Source organism: Urocampus carinirostris, chromosome 2, assembly GCF_059441175.1.
Source record: "Urocampus carinirostris isolate Australia breed hairy pipefish chromosome 2, RoL_Ucar_1.0, whole genome shotgun sequence".
Classification (NCBI taxonomy): Eukaryota; Metazoa; Chordata; class Actinopteri; order Syngnathiformes; family Syngnathidae; genus Urocampus; species Urocampus carinirostris.
The window spans coordinates 51876234-51898094 of record NC_142350.1 but is presented as its reverse complement, the minus strand read 5'-3'; the positions used below and the strand labels follow the sequence as shown (position 1 = coordinate 51898094).

Sequence of the window (21861 nt, the reverse complement as noted above, 5' to 3'; positions counted from 1 at the left end):
AAAGATGAGCTTGTGGGGCCTTTTCGGGTTGAGGATGGACTCAAGCTCAACTCCCAGTCCTACTGCCAGTTTCTGGAAGACACCTTCTTCAAGCAGTGGTACAGGAAGAAGTCCGCATCCTTCAAGAAAAAGTTGATTTTCATGCAGGACAACGCTCCATCACACGCATCCAAGTACTCCACAGCGTGGCTGGCAAGAAAGGGTCTAAAAGAAGAAAAACTAATGACATGGCCTCCTTGTTCACCTGATCTGAACCCCATAGAGAACCTGTGGTCCCTCATCAAATGTGAGATTTACAAGGAGGGAAAACAGTACACCTCTCTGAACAGTGTCTGGGAGGCTGTGGTTGCTGCTGCACGCAATGTTGATCGTAAACAGATCAAAGCACTGACAGAATCCATGGATGGCAGGCTTTTGAGTGTCCTTGCAAAGAAAGGTGGCTATATTGGTCACTGATTTGTTTTTGTTTTGTTTTTGAATGTCAGAAATGTATATTTGTGAATGTTGAGCTGTTATATTGGTTTCCCTGATGAAAATAAATAATTGAAATGGGTATACATTTGTTTTTTGTTAAGTTGCCTAATAATTATGCACAGTAATAGTCACCTGCACACACAGATATCCTCCTAAAATAGCTAAAACTAAAAAAGCCCTACTCCAACTTCCAAAATATTCAGCTTTGATATTAATGAGACTTTTGGGTTCATTAAGAACATGGTTGTTGTTCAATAATAAAATTAATCCTCAAAAATACAACTTGCCTAATAATTCTGCACTCCCTGTAGTCATGATAGTTTATTGGTTACAGCAATGTAATTTAGCTACAGTACACATTTTTGTGCCTTTTGTATTTCTTGATAATCACAAGCTTTGTTTCCATGCCTATCATGTTTTCGTTTTTTTCTTTAGCAACACTGCAAGACTTGAGACCTCCATCCATCCATTATCTGCAGTGGTCAGTGGTCAGGGGACACCCTGAACTGGTTGCCAGGCAGTCACAGGGCACACAAAGACAGACAACTCACTCGCTCATTCACACCTAGGGACAATTTGGACCGGCCAATTAACCTGACATGCATGTTTTTGAAATGTGGGAGGAAACCGGAGAGCCCGAAGGAAACTCACGCAAGCACGGGGAGAACATGCATACTTCACACAGAAAGGTTCGATCTCATCACCTCAGAACTGTGCCGCACACGCGCTAACCACTGCGCCGCCGTGCTGTCCGACTTGAGACCTATAGTGATTAATTACTGTACAAAACATACAGTATTGTATCACACCAACTTTCAAAGTCATTACAAAGTACGTAAGGTTTTGATCCGAATGGATACAGAGAAAGTCATCGTGGGAGAAAGTTCAGCCAATAGTTTATTAGTATTTTCACAATATAACATCAGTTCAGTATTTTATATGATGTCTATTAGCACACAGGTATCTTAGTGACATAAGGTAAGCAACACACAAACACCACAAAGTTTGAAGTTTTTGGGCATGCCAAATCATTGGTGGTGGTTGTCATGTAGTGGGGAAAATGGCATGACGAGGGGCCGAAATGCGTTTTATTCAACAACGTAAAGTGGAAATGTTGTAAGCCCTATACTAGGGGTCTCTCATATTTAGAAATTCTCTACATTTATTTGTTACCTGTTCGTCTTTGCACATGCTGCGGGTCACAAATGGGCGGATCTCTGGCCTCAAATGACGACAAGCTTTAGTTTGGACACCAATGCAATATAATTTGCCAGCTACACTTTCTCTGTTATTTCTGGTTCAAAATATGTCCATTTTAAATATTGATTTGCTTTTATGTCAAAAACATATCTCCAAAATAATTTTGGAGGGATTTTTTTTTTATCTTGGGGAAAAAGGAATAGATATTTTTGTCCACATGACCTATGTTATTGAAGTAGAACAGTGGGGAAATACCCATTAAGAGGGAGAAGTGAAAATGTTCTAAGGCGGGGACGCCATATCCCGGGACTCTTCTCTTTTTATTAATGCCCTACATATATTAGTTTGCTGCGGTCTACAAAAAGGTGGATTTAAGACGACAAATGTCCACAGGCCATAATTTGGACACCAATGCTGTGCAATTTTGCAGCTACTGTTTCTTTGTCATTTCTAAAACTTTGAGTTTCTGTTGAGTTCTTGAGCTGCACACTTTTCTGATGATTGTGGTCTTGGCTCCAAATCTAAGGCAGGAGCCTTTTTACATCTGGTGGCCCGTCTGAAATCCTTGAGATGGTGCAGGAGGGCGAGTCTGAGCTCCCTGCAGCGCAGGGCGTACAGCAGAGGGTTGACAGCAGAGTTGAGGAGACAGAGCGTGCTACAGAAGGCAAAGACCCTCTGCTGGCTATGGGTAAGCACTACGGCCACGTCAGTCAGCATGAATGACAGCGCCGGAAGCCAGCAGCCAACCAAGGTGAGCAGGATCAGGCCGAACGTCCGAGCCAGCCTGATGTCCATCCTCATACGGGCGTGGCCTGCTCTTGCTGCCCCCTGTAGGCACAGGTAAGATCTTAAGCCCAAAACTGAGTCCAATATGACCCGAATTTTGGCCCAGGTCAGGCCTCCAATGTCAACCATTACATTTGGATCGGGCCAAGCTTCTCTCTCGCTGACTTTTTCAAAAATGAATATGTTTATAAAATTGTATACTAAAACGATGAGTGGAAACTCAATAACACATTTATTAGAAAAAAAAATTCTCTTGCCAACCATACATTAGATCAGCGATGTGAAACATACAGCCCGCAGCCGGATCCTTTTCCGAGTATGTAAAACAAGAGAGTCACTGGGTCGTTTCTATTAAAGTTATGATCTTTTAAGCAAATGCAAACCAATTGCTCCCTCCGGCCGCTGGAGGGCAGTGTTGAGTTTGCATTGTTTGACAAGTCATTTCAGGTGTAAAACTACATTCACTGAACTGTTGCAATAAACCAGTTAACAATTTCGATGACAAACATGAAAATCTTTTTTCCCCATCGTTAGTGAATAAAAGTGTTGTGTTTAGAAAAGATCCCTTGTCATTCATGATAGAAACATTTAGGGCAAGTTACTAATGTAGGCAGATGGTAAAGACTAAGACTGAAAAGCAAAGGTAAACATTTGTAGTTGATATTATTTTACTGAACTGACACGCCAGAGAACAAAACGTCTGGACCCTGCCCCAGAGGCAAACTAAGTTTGACATCCCTGCATTGAATGGTCTCTATGCGTCTCTCTCTCTCTCTCTCTTAAAGTGGCATGCTAGATTCTAGAAATAAGTCCTACTAAGCAGAAGAAAGAAGAACTAATTGACCAAACAGTGGCCTTCTCTTTCAGTTTACCAGGCTAGCTTTTTTAGCTTAGCCTTGTCGGGATGATCACTAGCCCAAGGTCCTCGCACACGACTTCCAGTATTCCCTGAGGCTTGAAACTTATTAATTAGGAGCACAATCCCTTGCTTTATAGCCTTATTTTTAATAATAGTCACGATAGTTTATTGGTTACGGCCATGTAATTTAGCTAGGGTAGACATTTTTGTGCCTTTTGTATTTTTTGTTAATCTCAAACTTTTTTTCCATGCTTTTGCTTTTTCCTTTAGCAACACAGCAAGACTTGAGACCTCCATCCATCCATTATCTGCACCGCTTATCCTCAGTAGGATCGTGGGGGTGCTGGAGCCCATCCCAGCTATCTTAGGGGACATCCTGAACTGGTTGCCAGCCAGTCGCAGGGAACACAGAGACAGACAACTCACTCGCTCATTCACACCTAGGGACAATTTGGACATGCATGTTTTTGGAATGCGGGAGGAAACCGCAGTGCCCGGAGAAAACCCACGCAAGCACGGAGAGAACATGCAAACTCCACACAGGAAGGTTCGATCTCATGACCTCAGAACTGTGCCGCACACGCGCTAACCACTGCGCCGCTGTGCAATTAGTGGCACAAATACCTTTAAAAACGTTTTTTATAAATAAAAAAAAAAAAAATGATTTTTACGTTTTCACGCACAGCGACATCGGTTCTGAAAATGTATTTATTCGGTATAGCCTGAATGAGTTCAAAGAGAATTTTCAACCTAATAGAATGCATTATTCAAATCAGTGTTCTAGCATTGTAAAAATAGTGTGATAATGAGCTAAGGTCTCACACCTTGTCGCATGTCATTTGTATCACTGGCGGTTTAGTGGTAATGTGCTGGCACTCTCATGCTGACTATCTTAGTTTGATTCCTGTTGCTTAAGATGTTTTGAAATCAAGGTCAGCGATATTTATCAATTTGTTTATTCATTGCACAATCATTTATCATATATGATACTGTAAAACCTTTTGTGGTTACACATACAATACCAATAATTACTGTATGCATATCCAACCTTATTCTGGGGTATTTAAGGTGCACTGGGTTATAAGGCACACTTTCAAATTTCTGGCCATATAAGGGTTTTTAGGTGGGCCTTATAGTCCGGAAAATACAGTAATCGATTGGGCTGGATTGGTCTTCAATACCCATGGGCCTGGGTTAAGTCAGGCTTGATTTTTTTAAGTTCGGTCTTACCTCTGCCTGGAGGTTGCTCATAGACGCCTCGTGGCGATGGGCTTTCCACAAAATCAGGACGTACGCTCCCAGGATGAGTGCCAGGAGGACCAGGATGAACCCGGTCCAGCAGGCCAGGTAGCCCTGACTTACATAGGGGAAGAGACGAGAGCAAGGAGACACCAAACCGCTGGGGCACGTCCAGCCCATCAAGGGCAGCGCTGAGACAAACACAGTGGCAGCCCACAGGGTGAGGAGCCCCAGGAGAGCCCGGCGGCGGGTCAGCAGGACCTTATAGCTAGACGGCCGATGGATGCACAGGTAGCGGTCCAGGGCGGTCAGCAGTAGGCTCCCCACCGAGTTGGTGAAGGCCATAGTGACGCCACCGAGCTTGAAGAGATAAGCAGTGGGGCCGTCACTGCGGCGGAACAGATGGAAGTCCAGGAAGCTGGTAGTGAAGAAGCAGCTGGCAAAGATGTCGGCAAGCGCCAGGTTCCCGATGAAAAGGTAGGATGGACGGCTGCGCAGTGAGGCCGTGGTGCCGATCAAGCCCAGGACTACAGCATTTTCCAGAAGTGTCACCGGACCAGCCAGGAAGCAGATGGAGCCAATGGCTGTTTTCTCAGATGCTAGAAGGACCATGTAGCATTCAAGGTGCTCGCATGACCTGTTGACTGAATTATAAAGGTAAGATCGGGCCTAAAAGTACACCCTCACCCGACCCGGGTATTCCAATTTCATAAACATGCAAAATGTGCAAAATGTGCATAGGATCTATAACATATATTTATATATATTTCTTTATAATCCAATTATGTTCTCGTCTTTTTCATCCTGAGCTGTGACGTCATCGGAGTCACACCACCATGCTTGAAAGCCGGTCCCCATAATGTTTTGCGTTCGAATAAGATACGAGTGTTTTAACCAAACTTTTGGTAGTTTTTGTGGAGAATGTCTAGATTTTGTGTGGCAGGTGGACGCAGTAATGGGTGTACAAAGGGTGGACAGAAAAAAATGGGCTAACTGGCAAAAATAACTCAGAGACAGCTTACAGGGGCCTAACCAGCATTGATGAACGAAAGGCGGCTGCGGCCTCGGTGGAAACACGCAGGTTAATCGTGAACCAACAATGAAAAGTGTAACAGCTACAGCGATAAACCCGTAGCCAGCCAGGAATTAAAAAACAAGGAACACGGCAAAACCGGTGCTAATGCCTGGCTATCAGATCAAAAACACACATTGAGTAGCCAGGACAACCAGGAACCAGCAACACAAAGCACCAATGTTTACACCGATAAACGCAAAGCCGGCTAGAAATAAACCAAGGGACAAAGCAAAACTGGCTAGCCACCGAAACTTGCTGTGAGCAGCCAGGCTAATCAGGAACCAACAACGAATAGCAGCCAATAAATGCCAACCAGGAGCAAACAAAAGAAAAAAGCCTTTGGAGGCCCCGACGCTTACAAGGCGCAAGCCGGACAAAATTCTACCAACCACGTCATTCGGCAAAAATCAACCGAAAAGCCACGATCGCCTACTTAAAGTCACTGTCTGGTTCGGAGCTCGCCTCACATATCATGTTAATGGGATTCCTTATTTTGAAAGTGTCGTGTTACCTCCTTGACGGCACAGCTCACCAGCAATCAAGCCAAATGTGTCAACTTTGAGACTAAATTTCTCGACTACCCCGGCGAGTGACAAAGATCGAACAAATATGATAGACCAAGAACCACAAATATGGGTGGATAATCTAAAAAAGGCAGCGAGAGAAAAGCTCGGCCTGACCCGAATGTAAACATTGACATTTTAGGTCCAGCACAGTCCAAAATTCGAGTCGGGCTCTGGCTTGATTAAAATTGTAAGTAAAAAATTATTGAGCTCTTGACGTGACGTCAAGGTTCCTTACCTTGTGAAGTGGATGTGTTTTCCTCCGTGTGGGCGGATGTGAAAGAAGCAGGAACATCTAATTCCTCCATTTAATCCTTGAGTTTTGCTTGGTTGTCTTTTTAGTTCTTTAAGGAAAAGCACAAACAAATCAAGTTGAGTTATTTATTACTATTCATGACACTGTCCGACGTAGCAATCATATAAAGGTACACAAATAAAACTTGTTTAAAGGGACAACTTGTAATAGTTGCCCATTAGGTGTCGCTGTATTGTGTCGTGCAACAAAAATGAGTGCTGAAGAGGACAAGTACGAAAACAAACTAGGTGGACTTAAAGTGACTGAAGCGTACCATCTTTTTCTTCACATTTTTAGGCCAGCCTTTCAAAAGGTGTTTGGGGTAGTTGTCAAACTGATTTTAACTCGAGGGCCACACGATAGAACAAACATTCTGTCGGGGGCCAGACTAGTAGATTAAAGAGAAAGAAAAAGAGAGTAAAAGAAATAAGAGAAAGAGGGAGGGAAAATGGGAGAGGGTGGCACAAAGAAAGAAAAAGAGAGAGAGGGAGAGAGTGTGAGAAACAAAAGAGATAAAAAGTCATGAGCGGGGGAAAAGAAAGGAGGAGGAAGAAAGAAATCCAAAGAGAAATAGAAAGACAGAGGGAGAGAAAAGAAAGCGCGAAGGATAGGAAGAGAGAAAGAGAAGAGAGAGAAAAGGAAAAAAGGAAGTTAGAGCAAAAGAAGTTAAAAAGACACAGAGAGAGAAAAAAACAGAGCAACAAAGGAAGAGAAAAAGAGAGACACAAAGAGTGAAAGAGACAGAGAAAGAGAGTGAGAGAAAAGGGGTGGAAAAGAGGGAGAGAGAGAGAGAGAGAGAGAAAAGGAAATACAAGTACAGTGTCTTTGTTCGAGGCACCTGGCTTTGGCAACATGAAGTTGACATATTTCAACCTGCAGCTTGTTTTTCTCTTGCGCTTCTCTGAGTGTTGTCTTGCAGGCCAGATTCAATCCCTTAGCGGGCCTGAGCTGGCCCGCGAGCCGCCTGTGCTCTAGGTGAACCTCATGTTTTTTAAAATAAATATTAATTTCACCTCTAGGGGACACTAAATAATACCCGGTCCCTTTAAGGCTGCGTCAGCAACAAGCTGTGTGTATATATATATATATATATATATATATATATATATATATATATATATATATATATATATATATATATATATATATATATGGCTCTTCCAACATTTTGGGTTGCCAACCCCTGCTTAAAGAAATAACTCAATGTTGTCCAAACTACGGCTCCAGGATGAATTTGTTAGCCTGCCGATGAATTTGTTAGCCTGCCGTCAGCATTTTAGCATATACTAGAAATTAGAATTTTCTCAATTGTCCTATACAACTTTTTGAAAGAGAGTGAACCCTCACTATTACAAGGTTAACTTTAACTGGTCTAGCCACTTCACTGATTTGTATCGAACATTCTGTCATGCATCTTGTTGGCTATTTTTAGAGTTCTTATTTGAAAACATAGAAATTGTGAAACCCAGGAAAGTTATTAATCAAAGGGTTTATTTTAGTAATTAGGAAAAATCTGGTGATTAAAAGAAGATTCATGCATATTTTTAAGATTTGTACCAGTACGTGTGTTTGGTCTTCAATACTGATATACAGTACAGTACATGTACCAGACATAAAGGCTGATAAGAGACTGCTTAGGGCCCTGCGGCCAGTAGGGGGCGTCAAAGACCGGTAAACATTTTTGGTGCCAACCTTGTCCTTGTTGTCACTTTCGTGTGACTACAACAAAAAACTTCTACATAAATCATAAAAAAGAACTACAAAACTAAATATTAAATATAATGCTTAAAAACATGGACTTTATATACTATTTAGCTTTCATTTGGAAAATAATAACATGGAAATATTACAAAAATACTATGAAACAAAATACCTAAAAAGATATTACCTCAGAATTACTACGAAAACACAACTACAGTAATATGACAAAAATACCAAAGAAATATGACAAAATCAATACTATGGGAATACAAAAAAATACAATGCGGTGTCCGTACGATATCACTCAAATGCATCGTTCCAAATATCATTCGGAAGGTTAAAGTCTTGGGATTCAAGAAATGCCAACCATTCCTTAGTTTCTATTTTCTTTTTCGCTCACAACTTTGCTCTGCATATGAGAATACACACTTGGAATTGAGTTTAATTTAAAAATAGACACTCCATTCCATCCATTATCTGCACCGCTTATTACAGAAACATCGAGTTCAGTCTGAAACAAGATACAGGGAAAATATATAGCCGGAGTAGCTCACCAAAGTCGTTGTGTTCAATAATAATGTGCAACCATGGTCCTCTTATATCCGTGAGGGTAGTAAATCCAGGAGAGTAAAATATTTACAAATACAGTACAGAATAGTAAAATACTGTTTTCTCTATACCGTTAACCCAACGTGCTATTCACATTCATCTTTTTCGGCCAATTGCAGGCTTTGTTTTGCCGCTTTAGCCTATGCCTGCCTGTAAATGATAAAAAGGATCCGCCCCCTTTACCTCCGAATAACTTTAGCCAATAGTGATCGATTCAACTGATGGTTGACACATCTTTTTTGGCCAATTGCAGGCTTTGTTTTGCCGCTTTAGCCGATGCCAGCCTGTAAATGATAAAAAGGATCCGCCCCCTTTACCTCCGAATAACTTTAGCCAATAGTGATCGATTCAAATGATGATTGACACATTGGTTAGCCAATGAAACGCCGTTAAATAAATCCCAGCATACACCGCGGACTACTTGGCGTTCGGGGGAAAATCGAGTCGGCGGCTGCCGATTAGTTGCAAGACTTTGCGACTTAATATTGATCCATAATTAAGGCGCACTGTATTATAAGGCGAATGGTCAGCTTTTGAAAAAAATAAAGGCTTTTAGGTGCGCCTTATAGTGCGGAAAATACGGTACATAAATATTATTTTGGACAAGTGGCAGGATACTGTGAGCACCAGATATCACCCTTCTTAATATTTATTAATATGTTGCTTCCACAACAATAAAATAAGCGATAAAAAATCAGGACATGTCTGCAATTTACTGACAAATACCAAACATTTTCCACTCTCCATTAAGGGTGGATGCTTCCGGCCGAGGGAATAGAGGGACAATCACTTCTATAATAAGCAGAAAATGTAATTACCTGTCCTCTCGGTCGATATTGGACTTCGACCTGAAAAGGAACGTTGACATTTTTGAGGCAATGGGGAAAGTCATTTGGTGCTCAAAGAAAACATGAAAAAATGATGGGGTCCTCGTGCTGACGGCATGGTAGCCATAACAACAAAAGAGAATGGCTTGGATGCATTGAATCAGACGTCTCGAATTCATATGTGATGCTATTTGTTACAAACTTATTTTGGGTGCTTTTCCCCCTTTTTCTAACGATGCTTCCCCTGGTGGACTCATGTAGTAAAACAAATTGTAATCAAAAGTTGAAGGTGAGTGAGCTTATATTATAAACCGTATATCAATCCTTTCCTCCTATATGCAATCAATAGATTGAAGTAATGTAAGAGGATTGGGCAGGATAATTAAATCATGCAGCCATTAATGGGAGTAGTTCTTAGTCTTTTTGGGAGGTGGAAATTGAAGGTATTACAATATTAAAAGTTAGGAGAAATATGCTTGGGTACTAATTCATTGCATAGTTAAAAACGGACATATACCGAAGCTTACAACACACTTAAAATATACTGTATAATATCAAAAGCACAATATATTGGAGCAAACAAAACATAATACAGTATGTATATATATATCCATCCATTATCTGCACCGCTTATCCTCAGTAGGGTGGCGGGGGTGCTGGAGCCCATCCCAGCTATCTTCAGGCAGTGGACAGGGGACACCCTGAACTGGTTCTCAGTCAGTCGCAGGGCACACATGGAGACCGACAACTCACTCAACTCACTCACTCATTCACAACTAGGGATGATTTGGATCATCCAATTAATCTGACATGCATGTTTTTGGAGTGTGGTAGGAAACTGGGGTGTCTGGAGGAAACCCACGCAGGCACTGGGAGATCATGCAGACTCCACACGGGAAGGCTGCAATAGCTGGACTTGAACCCTGAAGCTCTGCACCGAGGGCTGAGCGCTAACCACTCATATAGATATGAAGTCACCCAATCATTTTATGAAAAATGTAGTATAAATAAATGACAAAATCTCATTTTATAAATAGAAGTATTTGAGCAGGGGTCACAAACCTTTTTAAAGCTGACAGCTTCTATTTTGTTACTGATTAGTGCAAAGTATGTGATGCATTTCTAAAATAACTTATGTTATGTTACCTCACGTCATTACCACGGTGGAATGATAAGAATTAGGGTTAAAATAGGTTGAATTAACGATTAAAATATCTGCATTGTTTAAGGACATTGACTGATTTTCATGATCGCAGCCTCACTCAGCCCATTCCTAAGCACTAATAAACTCTCCTTTTTCATCTTTTTTTGTGGTTTGGGTTGACATATGCACAGTATTTGAAACAGGGATTTTCTTACTCTTACCATTTTCAGGCTACACTAACAAAAATACACAGGAATGAACATTTTTCCTAATGTTTTGCAAGTCCTCTTACAGCAGTGTTTCAAGTAACATGAAAGCAAATAGACCATCATAAAGGCTCTTTGAACACCAGTTGGGCATTGTTAACACATAATTATTAGAAAATGTTCTACTTTGAACGTTTTAAAGAGACCTCGAACAACGCACTCCACATTTAGTGATGAAAATTATTCTTATGATTATGTATTTAAAGACCTTGATCGTGTTAAAGGGTTCTCGTCAAGTCAAGTCATGTTTATTTGTAGAGCCCTTAATCACAAGGCGTCTTAAAGGGCTGCACAGACCACAGATTATTGCAAACTACAGTCATTCCCTGATCTAAAACCTAGATGAGGGAAAGGAAAAACTCCAAAACCTCAACATGAGGAAAATTAAGAAACCTTGAGATGGGACCACGCATGAGGTTATCCCCATTCCACGATGACCAGGCTGCAGTGGATTTTGTAATAACAATTAATACACAGATATTGTCAACAGGAACCGGTTAAAAAATGAATTCCCTAAAATATCACAATGGTCCATCACTTGGAAGCTAGTTTCAGATCCAAGACCGTGGGCTACTCTGCTGTTCTTGCGAGCGACTTGTGCCCGCGGGGACCACATTGGTGATCCCTATCTTACACAAATTCAATGTATTCTTTTAAATGAATAATAATCCTTGTTGAATATTCTGAAAGATAGAAATGAGGATAACGATGACTTATTGCGAAAAAAAATGGACAATGTAGAATACAGAAGTGTTCTTGGTTTTGACTCATTTCGGAAAAAATAAAATGACAAGCCACATCCCTTTTTCTACACTTGAAACGTGACGTTGTGTCAGCGTCCCACTGTTTCCACATTTGAGCTAGCTGTGCATCATGTCATCATCGCAAGTAAAAAAAGACGACCACACCGCAAAGTAACCCGTACACAATTACAATTGACATTGGAAAAACTTCACCTCGTGCAGAAAACCGGAGCAAGACTTACCTGTTGCCGTTTGCATCCACCTCCTTTCTTTTACTGTGGGCACACCAAAAAGGAGCACATTGGAACTGGACAGTGAGAGAGAGCAGGGGCAAGCAAATGATGAGGATGATGAGAGCATGAAATAATACAAAGCAGCATCCGGCCCAAGCAATCAACACATTCGAGGATGGAAAAGCCACAACAAGGACAGTAGATCATATATTTTTGGGGTTTGTGTTGTTAAACAGATAGCAAGGTTGTTTCCAATAAGGATATTTTGGAATTTTGACAAAAAAATATCATGAAAAAGTGGTTACTTTAAAAAGTGTTAGTACAAAATGTGCATACCGTCACCTAGAGCCCGACCCAAAGTCGTTTTCGGCCCGAAATGTCAATCATTAAATTCAGGTTCAAAACAGGTTTATTTTTTGCTCCCTTTTTTTTTTAATTATCCAGCCATCATCATTATTTGTTTCTTTTTCTCTGTGTCACATGATGGATAGAGTTCCCTCCCCACTTTCAGTCCCACCCATGGCCGCACCCTCGACTGTGCAAGAAGGAGGCTGAATCCATGTGTGGATAATTCAAATATCCACCATCATTGTTCTTTGTTTCTTTTTCTTTGTGTCGCACAATATTTCAAATTAAAACAAGTAAAATATGAAAATTCGTGTTTGCTTCGGGCTCTGTCCCTTAAATAATGACTCCCAACACATCAGTTGGGTTCAAATGGACCCATGAGAATCTCATTGGAAGAATGCGCTTGAATCAAACGCCAAATTGTGGCAATACTATTGGCATGTATGACCTGAAAATGCTCTAGATTTTAAAATATATTATGCATTTTATATAAAATGTGTAAAAATACTAATGGTGTCAGCATTTTTTTTTTATAAATTGTCTTTTAAAACTGAAACTAAAATAAAATAATTGGTCTGGATCGGGCTGGTTTGGGCTTTAATGCCTGCGACCCGGGTGGGGTCTGACTGGATTTTTTAAGGCCCGATCTTACATCTACTATTGCCGTCATGCAAAAAAGGTGTATCTCCTTTTTGTCATAATTTTACTGTTTTGCGGAATTGTAAATATATCATGAAGATTATGGAATTTTATAAAGGTATATTAAAACTATTTAATAGAACGGACACTGGACCCACTTGCGTTGCGTTTCTCACAAGTTTTATTGGAAGAAAGAGAAAGGGTAGCGCCCATGATCCGGCGATTGCTGAATGCGGGAAGCAGGTTGCTCTGAACAAGGAAGTGGATCTTCCGTGGCGAGCGTTGGCGGTGTCAGGAACGGAAAATCGGGTCAGTAGTCGGGACAGGAGAGCAAAAACGTGGTCGTAAGCGAGTCATAAGCCAGGAAAGGAGAGTAAACATGGTCGGGGACAAAAGAGGTCAAAAGCCGGGACGGGAGAGTAGACGTGGTCGGAAAAAAAAACGTGTCGAAGCCGGGGAACAGACGGGAGCAAAAAAAATGTGTGAGTCAGGGTCGAAAACGGTTTGCCCAGAGTTATCTGAGGTTCGCAGACGGACTGACAAAAGGGGACGGAAAGGAGTGGGTTTAAATAGAGACAGGGAGCCAATCAGAGTCCGAGGCAATTGGCGCCAAAGGAGCGGGCACAGGTGATTCACATCGGTAATCAAGACAAATGAAATAAGGTTGTCGGGCCGCAAATGGCCTCTGGGCCATTGTTTGAAGACAGCTGAATCTAATATGTAAAATTAAAATGGCAAATGCAAATTAATATAATGAATCTATCCAGTCAAGTGCAGTTTATCCTCGATAAAGATCCAACATAAAATATTGTGGGTTTTTTTTAATGATTGGCTTTCCATTCATTCATTCATTCATTCATTCAAAATGAGTTTGCTTCTCATTCAGCATTTGTGGCTTAATTACAGTTAAATCTTACATTACAGGTAATTATAAATATTTTTGAACATCGATTAGAGCACTCTGTAATCAACCACAACAACAAGATGGCCATTGCAGGGGGAAAAAAATGAAAAATTGTTTGTTAGTGAAGATTGCGAACAAGTTAGGGACTGTAAATACTAAAATACTAATGGCATCATGTCATAAAGGTGTTTTATGAGAAATACCTGGAATATGACAATAAAACATCTTTTATTCTTTTTTTTAAGATTCTAAAAAATAACCCACGGGGTCAATTCTAATCCCACGTATTCATCCAAGGGTTAAACTAAACACTGCCCCGCCCCTAAAACTTCTATCGGGAAGGAAACTCAACATTGTGGCCCAGTTCAAGAATAAATTAAGTCAACTCAGAGTTTCCATAAAACACCTTCTCACACTCACATTGTTGGATGATATGAATTATTCCCGTTAATTTAGTATGAGGACAGAACTGTTCTTATCTGATAATAAGTAGACGCAAATGGATCAAGAGTAAACCTTTGTGCGTAACTAACGGGTGAAGTTGCATAAGAAGTAGGCCACCCAATTGAAAAAGACTCATCTGTAGTCTACTGGCACGAACAAACACGGTTACATCATCGTAACGGGATTTTTTTTCTTCACAGTATTTCTGATGAATTTGAGGGCTGGAGAAACTCGTACAATTCCCAACCCTTCATGTTTCTTGGCTTTTGCAATCTTGAGAGCCTGCAGACTAACCCTGCCGAGACACTCCATATCTATGTTGTCTACAAACCACTTGAAGCATTAATTTGTAAACCAAATTGTCAAAGCGATGAACCCTTTATATTTCTTGGCTTGTGCAATCTTGAGAGCTTGCAAACTAACCCTGCCGGGACACTCCATATACATTTTGTCTACAAACCAGTTGAAGATTCAATGTGTACACCAAATTGTGAAAGCAATAAACCCTTCATATTTCTTGCCTTGTGCAATCTTGCAAACCAACACAGCCGAGACACTCCATATCCATTTCGTCTACAAATCACTTGAAGATTTCCGTCTTGATTTCTGGGCAATGTCTAAGACATACAATACCAATAGAGATGTTTGATACCTAGTGTTGGGCATGTTACTGAAAAAAACCCAGTAATTAGATACAGTTACTAGTAACTTCATTAAAAAAACCGTAATTGTGTTACTCCTCAAATTACTGACCCCCAAAAGTAGCATGTTACCCTTAAACTATTCATCTAGTTACAAATGACCATATATACTTGCAATGAAGCCGACCCCTCAAAACTACTTTAAAACATCGTAAAAAAAAATTGTGAAGGCGATGAACCCTTCATATTTCTTGTTTTTTGCAATCTTGAGAGCTTGCAAACTAACCCTGCCGAGACACTCCATATACATTTTGTCTACAAACCAGTTGAAGATTTCCTTCTCGATTTCTGGGTAACGTCCAATACCTGTTTTTTTCCAGTATTGCAAAAATAGTTAAAAAAAATTAACTACCAAAATTCGTCACCTTTTACCACAAGTCCTGTGCTCATGTTTATTACATTGATTTAGTTGTTCCTGTGTTTTTCTTTGTGTAGCCGCCCCTCTCGCGCAACGCAGCCCGCATCGCCCTCTCCCCACATGTTGCCTACCATTCGCTACTGGTGACACACACAATCAAATATGCTAGTATAAAGTGACTCCCGATTTGAGTATTGTCTTTTATAGTTGTAAATACAGCTTAGATTTGAGTATATACAGTAGGGAGAATATCAGATTAACGGGAGGGAGAAATTCATGTCTTTGTACTTGAGACTGTGCTTATGTAACTTTTCAGTTGTATTTTAAACAATGTTGTGAAAAATTATGTGCTCCCTTCCTGATTTCTGTGTTTGTTGCATATTAATCACTGACAAAGCTTTCAGACCACCAAACCAATTTTGTGATCATGCAGAGACAAACCAAGGAAATACAAAATGCAGTTTTGATTTCTTCTTTCAAGGCATAGAGTAAAAATCAAAACCAGCTTGGTGAAAAAGTAATTGCCACCTGAACCTAATAGCGAGTTGGGACACCGCTTGGTAGTGATGACTGTAATCAGACATTTACAATAATTGGTAATGAGTCATTTACAAACGCTGTGGAGGAATTTCGCCCACTCTTCTTTGCAAAATAGTTTCAAACCTGCCATATTGGATTGTTTGCTAGCATGAACTGCCCGTTTAAGGTCACACCACAGCATCTCAATTGGATCTAAATTTGGACTTGGCTACCCGGAACTTTTTTTTTTAAACCATTCAGAGGTGGATTTGCTTGTATTTTGAATCTTTGTCCTGCTGCGTGATCCAAGATTGCTTGAGTTTGAGAGCACAAACTGATGGCCGGACGTTCTCCTCGAATATTTTTGGGTTAAACACCAGAATTCATGATTAGGTCAACCTATTATCACATTACATCCATCCATCCATTATCTGCACCGCTTATCCTCAGTAGGGTCGCGGGAGTGCTGGAGCCCATCCCAGCCATCTTTGCGAAGTGGGCAGGGGACACCCTGAACCGGGTGCCAGCTGGTCGCAGGGCACACAGAGACAGACAACTCACTCGTTCATTCACACCGAGGGCCAATTTCGACCAGCCAATTTATCTGAAATGCATGTTTTGGAATGTGGGAGGACACCGGAGTGCCCGGAGGAAAACCACACAAGCACGGAGAACATGCAAACTCCCCACAGGAACGTTCAATTTCATGACCGCGGAACTTTGCGTGGACACGCTAACCACTCAGCTGCCGTGCTGCCTTCACAGTACATTTATAATTAGAATGCAATTGCAATGTATACTCCACAACTTGAGGCACCCTACGAATGAGCTGAAATGTTTGGCCGCCATCTTTGTACTACAGAAGTCCGAATAGATAGATAGATAGATAGATAGATAGATAGATAGATAGATAGATAGATAGATAGATAGATAGATAGATAGATAGATAGATAGATAGATAGATAGATAGATAGATAGATAGATAGATAGATAGATAGATAGATAGATAGATAGATAGATAGATAGATAGATAGATAGATAGATAGATGGATGGATAGATAGATGGATAGATAGATAGATAGATAGATAGATAGATAGATAGATAGATAGATAGATAGATAGATAGATAGATAGATAGATAGATAGATAGATAGATAGATAGATAGATAGATAGATAGATAGATAGATAGATAGATAGATAGATAGATAGATAGATAGATAGATAGATAGATAGATAGATAGATAGATACTTTGTTCATCCCCGAAGGGAAATTCACATTTCCAGCAGCATCCCTGAGCTGAGAACAATCGAGAACAATCGAAAATAACACGGGAGCTGCTGGAGTGGCTGCCATTCGTGACGGCGCCGGAAGAAAAGATTCAATTTGAATCATGTACAAACAAACAAACAATTGAATCCATTGAGCGAAGTTAGCTTGTCCCGGTGGTGCTTTTGGTTCTTAATGGCCACTTGCATGTGATGGTCTTCGAGTACCCTGATTCAAAGATCTTCCTTTTTTACCCACTATTTCCTTCTCTAGCCACACATGCCAGACACTTGGCTGCAGGCAATGGCTCGAAAATATAAGCTCATTTTTACCCAAAACCTCTAATGGGAGATATTTGTCTCAAAAATATTTGCACGCGTATTGTTCTGATCCATAAGCATATTTAGGACTTACTCAAGTTTTAAAAATCAATTTATACAAGGTTATACATGTGGATTTGAAACATATGTGTGAAGATAGCGGACATATTTGAGGACCTGAAAAACCCGAGCTCAAATCGCAGCTATATTTGTGTACCTGCAAAATACATTTATGATTCACACTGGATGTATTATTTTAATGGTACTGGAAACTGTCTTTAATTGTCCAAAGAAATGCTTGGATCTGGACATGAAAAGGGTGTACGAATCATGTCAGTATTTCTTTAAAACTATGAAACATTTTTGAGGCTTTTTGGGTGTGTTAATAATTGCTTTTAACTGAATTCCTCATTACCAGGTCAGGCCGAAGGTGTCAACGAAGCCAATTCAAATGTCAGTTTCATGCTGAAAGATAAGAGGTGCGGTATTTCTTGACGTAATTAACGACATTAGCAACTAGAAGCCATGTTGCAACACCTCCGGGCATTGTTCCAGATCAAGTTGAAACACGTAGACAGAGCAGAAGCAGTAAATTATTTTTAACTAGGTTAAAGAGAAGCAAGTCCTCCTACACATTCACCATGTTGCATTTAGCATTAGAAGCATTACATCGCAATAGATGCGAGTGCTTTCCCCGCAAATGAGCTTTTGATAGAATTGTGGTCAGTCCGTCACAATAAAACCGGTGCCCCGAGTAAATAATTACGGTGATGCAAAAAAAAAAAAAAAAAAACAGCCGCAACCTGCATTTGAATGGCCTCTCCCAGCGTTCATACTTTGCAAGCCTTCATAATAGTTCAATCATAATAAAATATAAAATCCCCACTGTTGAATATTTTGCCTATTTCAAGTGGAATTTTTTTCTCTTACGGGATATACTAATCGTTTCGTAATTTTTGTGTGGGAAAAGTTTATATTTTTAGATTTGTTTTCCTGGCATTTAAAATAATAAAAATAACAATTTAGGATTTAAAAATTGTGTTATTGATATATTAGTAGTTCAACTTGTTTTTCTCATAAATTAAGAGCATTTTGACAATTATTTTAATCAGGTTTTTAAACTTATAATATTAATTTAATGATTTAAAGATTAACTACTCGTTTGATCATGATAATTCAATTGCGTTTTCCAATAAAATAAGAATATGTAGATTTTCTAAAATGTTTCATGATCTTAAAAGTAAAAATAAGGATTTATCGTTCAAAAAATAAGTTATTTTATCAATAATATGATTTGTTTTTCGAGTAAAAATGTAATATAAATATAACAATGAAATCTTTTAAATGTTTCTATTCTTTAAACCGATCATAATATAATTATTTGATAACTAAAAAAATAAAATAAAATAAATTGTAAAAGATGAATCGTAGTAAGAAGGGAAAACTTTGACTTAAAATAAATAACATTATCGTTCTTGCTTTATTCAAGTAATTTTGCTAATCTTGGTAAAATGCATTTCTTAAATGAAAAAACTTTATCAACATTTCTTAAATTTTATATATATATATATATATATATATATATATATATATATATATATATATATATATATATATATATATATATATATATATATATATATCAAAATCTTCTCACAATATCGTAGGAATATATTTTTTCTACACTGCAAAAAAACTCGTACCCCATCCCATTTGAATGTAATTTTCTAGTTTTAAGAAACTTAGATTTTTTTTTTTTGAATAGGGTAATGAACACTGCCCAGAAAATCATTGGATACTCCCTGCCTAGTCTGTAGGACATTGCCAGTTTGCGATACCGTTGCAGAGGCATCAACAATATGGGTGTGTTGGAATTGATATAAAACCCTTCTCACCTGGAAGTCTTCAATCCTATTTCTCTCTTTAAAGTCTTTATAATATGTTTACCCTGGAGTGCCATGTTTGTTCGTGTTGCATACAATGTTTCACACTGTTAATATCAATGACAATTTAATTCAAAATAATTAAAAAACGTAATGCCATTCGTATCTTATGTTTGATACTTAAAAGTATTCCCCCAGAGATTTAGTATCTACTACAATTTTTGTTACATGTCGTCGCCCGTCCCAGCTCGTCCATCGTCATCTCTGAAAAATTGAATGACACTTTAAACTGAAAAACAACAGTGACCAGATGATGAAGGTGCTGTATCAGGAAGCTTGTCCTGCTACCGGTAACTATGAAAACTAGTAGTTTAATGTGTGGGGGGCAAACCCCCACCCAGAAAACCAGCCTGGAGAGGGTTGGCCCAGCCAGGCTGTATGTGCCAAAGGCACACCACAGGAAGCGGTGCTCTTACAGCCTTACTGGTTAAGGGAGCCGTGAACCATGATCTTATCCAGCTGATGGAAGATTATTTTGCTTATTGTCAGTTTTTTTTTACTTTCCTTAAAAATGACAAATGTTTTTCCATTTAAAAATAAGGTATCTTAAAAAATGAAACATACACTGAAAATGAGCTACATTTTCTGCCATGAAGTGAGAATTTGTTTTTAATAAAGCATTTTCAATGTTTTTGTTACTATTCTGTTGTTGTAGTGTTGTTGTTGATGGTTTTATGACCAGGACAAAATCGAGATAGTGAACTTATTTTTCTCCTATTTTGTTCCTATTTGGTGACAAATATTGAATTGAATTGTCTTTATGGTCATTGAAATTGACTTTGTGAAACATTGTATGCAATGAGATTAGACATGGCACACACGGGTAGACATGTAATCACGACTTAAAAGCGGAAAAAAAGATAAGATTGTCAGGATAAATAGGTAAATACTGTATATTTTCAATATAGTGCTTGGAGACTGACCTAATTAATCATAGTGTCTTGAAAGAAATGCAATAACACTCAGGAGCAACGAAGACGGCGATCAAAACCTGGTCTTTCCAAGAAAGATACAGAATATTCCAGTTTATCTTGGTTGGTTGGTTGGATCCTCAACCACTATGATAACAAGGGCACCATTTCCCGCGGTGTGTCTTGGGCAACTAAAGCCTGGTGGCGCCCATTTCTCTCCAGGGTTTATGTATCGCTAGTTTTTTTTTTTTATCTGAAAGTACTTTCAAAATAGTTAAATTGATCTCCTCGAGTTTTGATTTTAGAATCTTATGACACGCACGAGTGTGTTTGTTTGCGATTGTCAACAAATAAGGTGGCGTGGCCTTCTCCGGGGTCTACGTGACCTGTAGGAGGCCTTGGGGCTGACCTACTTTCCCTACATAGTTTTGGGACTCGTGATTTTCAGACTCCGCCTCTAGCTTCGCAGTGTGCTGGCTTTGTTGTTGCGCAACTTTTTAAAGGGCCTGCATGGAGGAGGGAGACATCTGCTTGTTTTCCACAGAGCTCCGAGAGCAAACACGGTCAAGGTCGTTTTGAACGTGATGAATGGAATGGTACAAAATAATAAACAGACGGCGTAACCCGGAGTTCTATATGAATGTTGTTTGGAAGTTGTTTCTGCGATTGGGAGTAACACGGCGGGAGTGCAAAAAGGTTTAACTTCCTGTTCTATGTTTACACCTCCGTGCGGTTTGCACATGGAAACTGAGAAACAGATGTTGTACCCTCACATGAGTGGGTTTTTCCGGGTTCTATGACTTCCTTCAAAGTTCCAAAACAAAGAAGGTTAGCTTGACTCGATTATTTAAAGGGACGGTGTGTACTATTTGATCGCTCCATTTCACTGTACGTACTGTATAGTGCAAGCAAAAACAAGTGCTACATGGCACAATGAAAATTATAAGTAAAAGAGATTTAAAGGTTTTTTTCTTTTTGTCCAGCCTTTTGCAGGGAACCAAAAAGAATCATTTCAAAAGAAACCTCTTCATTATACTTTAGACCACATGTGTCAAACTCACGGCCCGCGGGCCACATCCGGCCCGGCGTACAATTATATCCGGCCCGTCAAATCCTTTTATATACATCTACTATAATGGCCTGGGTCTATGAAACCCTGATAACTTTCAAATTATACTCGGATACTAAAAACCACAATGGCCGAGAAAATTAGGTTAACTGACATTGCCGGTAAACCCGTGTGTCTTATTTGTGGAGATTTTGTGGCCGTAATTAAGGAATTTAATGTAAAACGGCACTGCAAGAAAAAACTTCAGAGTAAGCTGAAAAAAGTTTTATTTCTTTTTTCCGTTTTTTCATATTTTTATTTTGATAGTTTTGACAGGAGATATTTTTATGGAGCGCAACGATTTTTAATTCATTTAATGTTTAAATTTGTTTATTCTGGAATAATATTCCTGACTGTTTTAATTCATATTTATTTATTCATTTT

General features: G+C 39.4%; 1 protein-coding gene across 1 annotated transcript in view; it reads right to left on the bottom strand.

Annotated features, from left to right (window-relative positions):
- Window positions 1-1949: 1949 nt before the first annotated feature.
- cnr2 (cannabinoid receptor 2) overlaps window positions 1950-21861 on the bottom strand; it is a 21560-nt gene continuing 1648 nt past the window's right edge. Inside the window, exons 2-6 of the mRNA XM_088327039.1 lie at window positions 12024-12088; window positions 9620-9649; window positions 6435-6540; window positions 4550-5202; window positions 1950-2502 (exon numbers count right to left, since the gene is read on the bottom strand). Of these exons, the coding sequence (XP_088183165.1) occupies window positions 2125-2502; window positions 4550-5202; window positions 6435-6504 (1101 nt within the window). The 5' untranslated portion in view covers window positions 6505-6540; window positions 9620-9649; window positions 12024-12088 and the 3' untranslated portion in view covers window positions 1950-2124. The remainder of the gene's footprint in view (window positions 2503-4549; window positions 5203-6434; window positions 6541-9619; window positions 9650-12023; window positions 12089-21861) is intronic.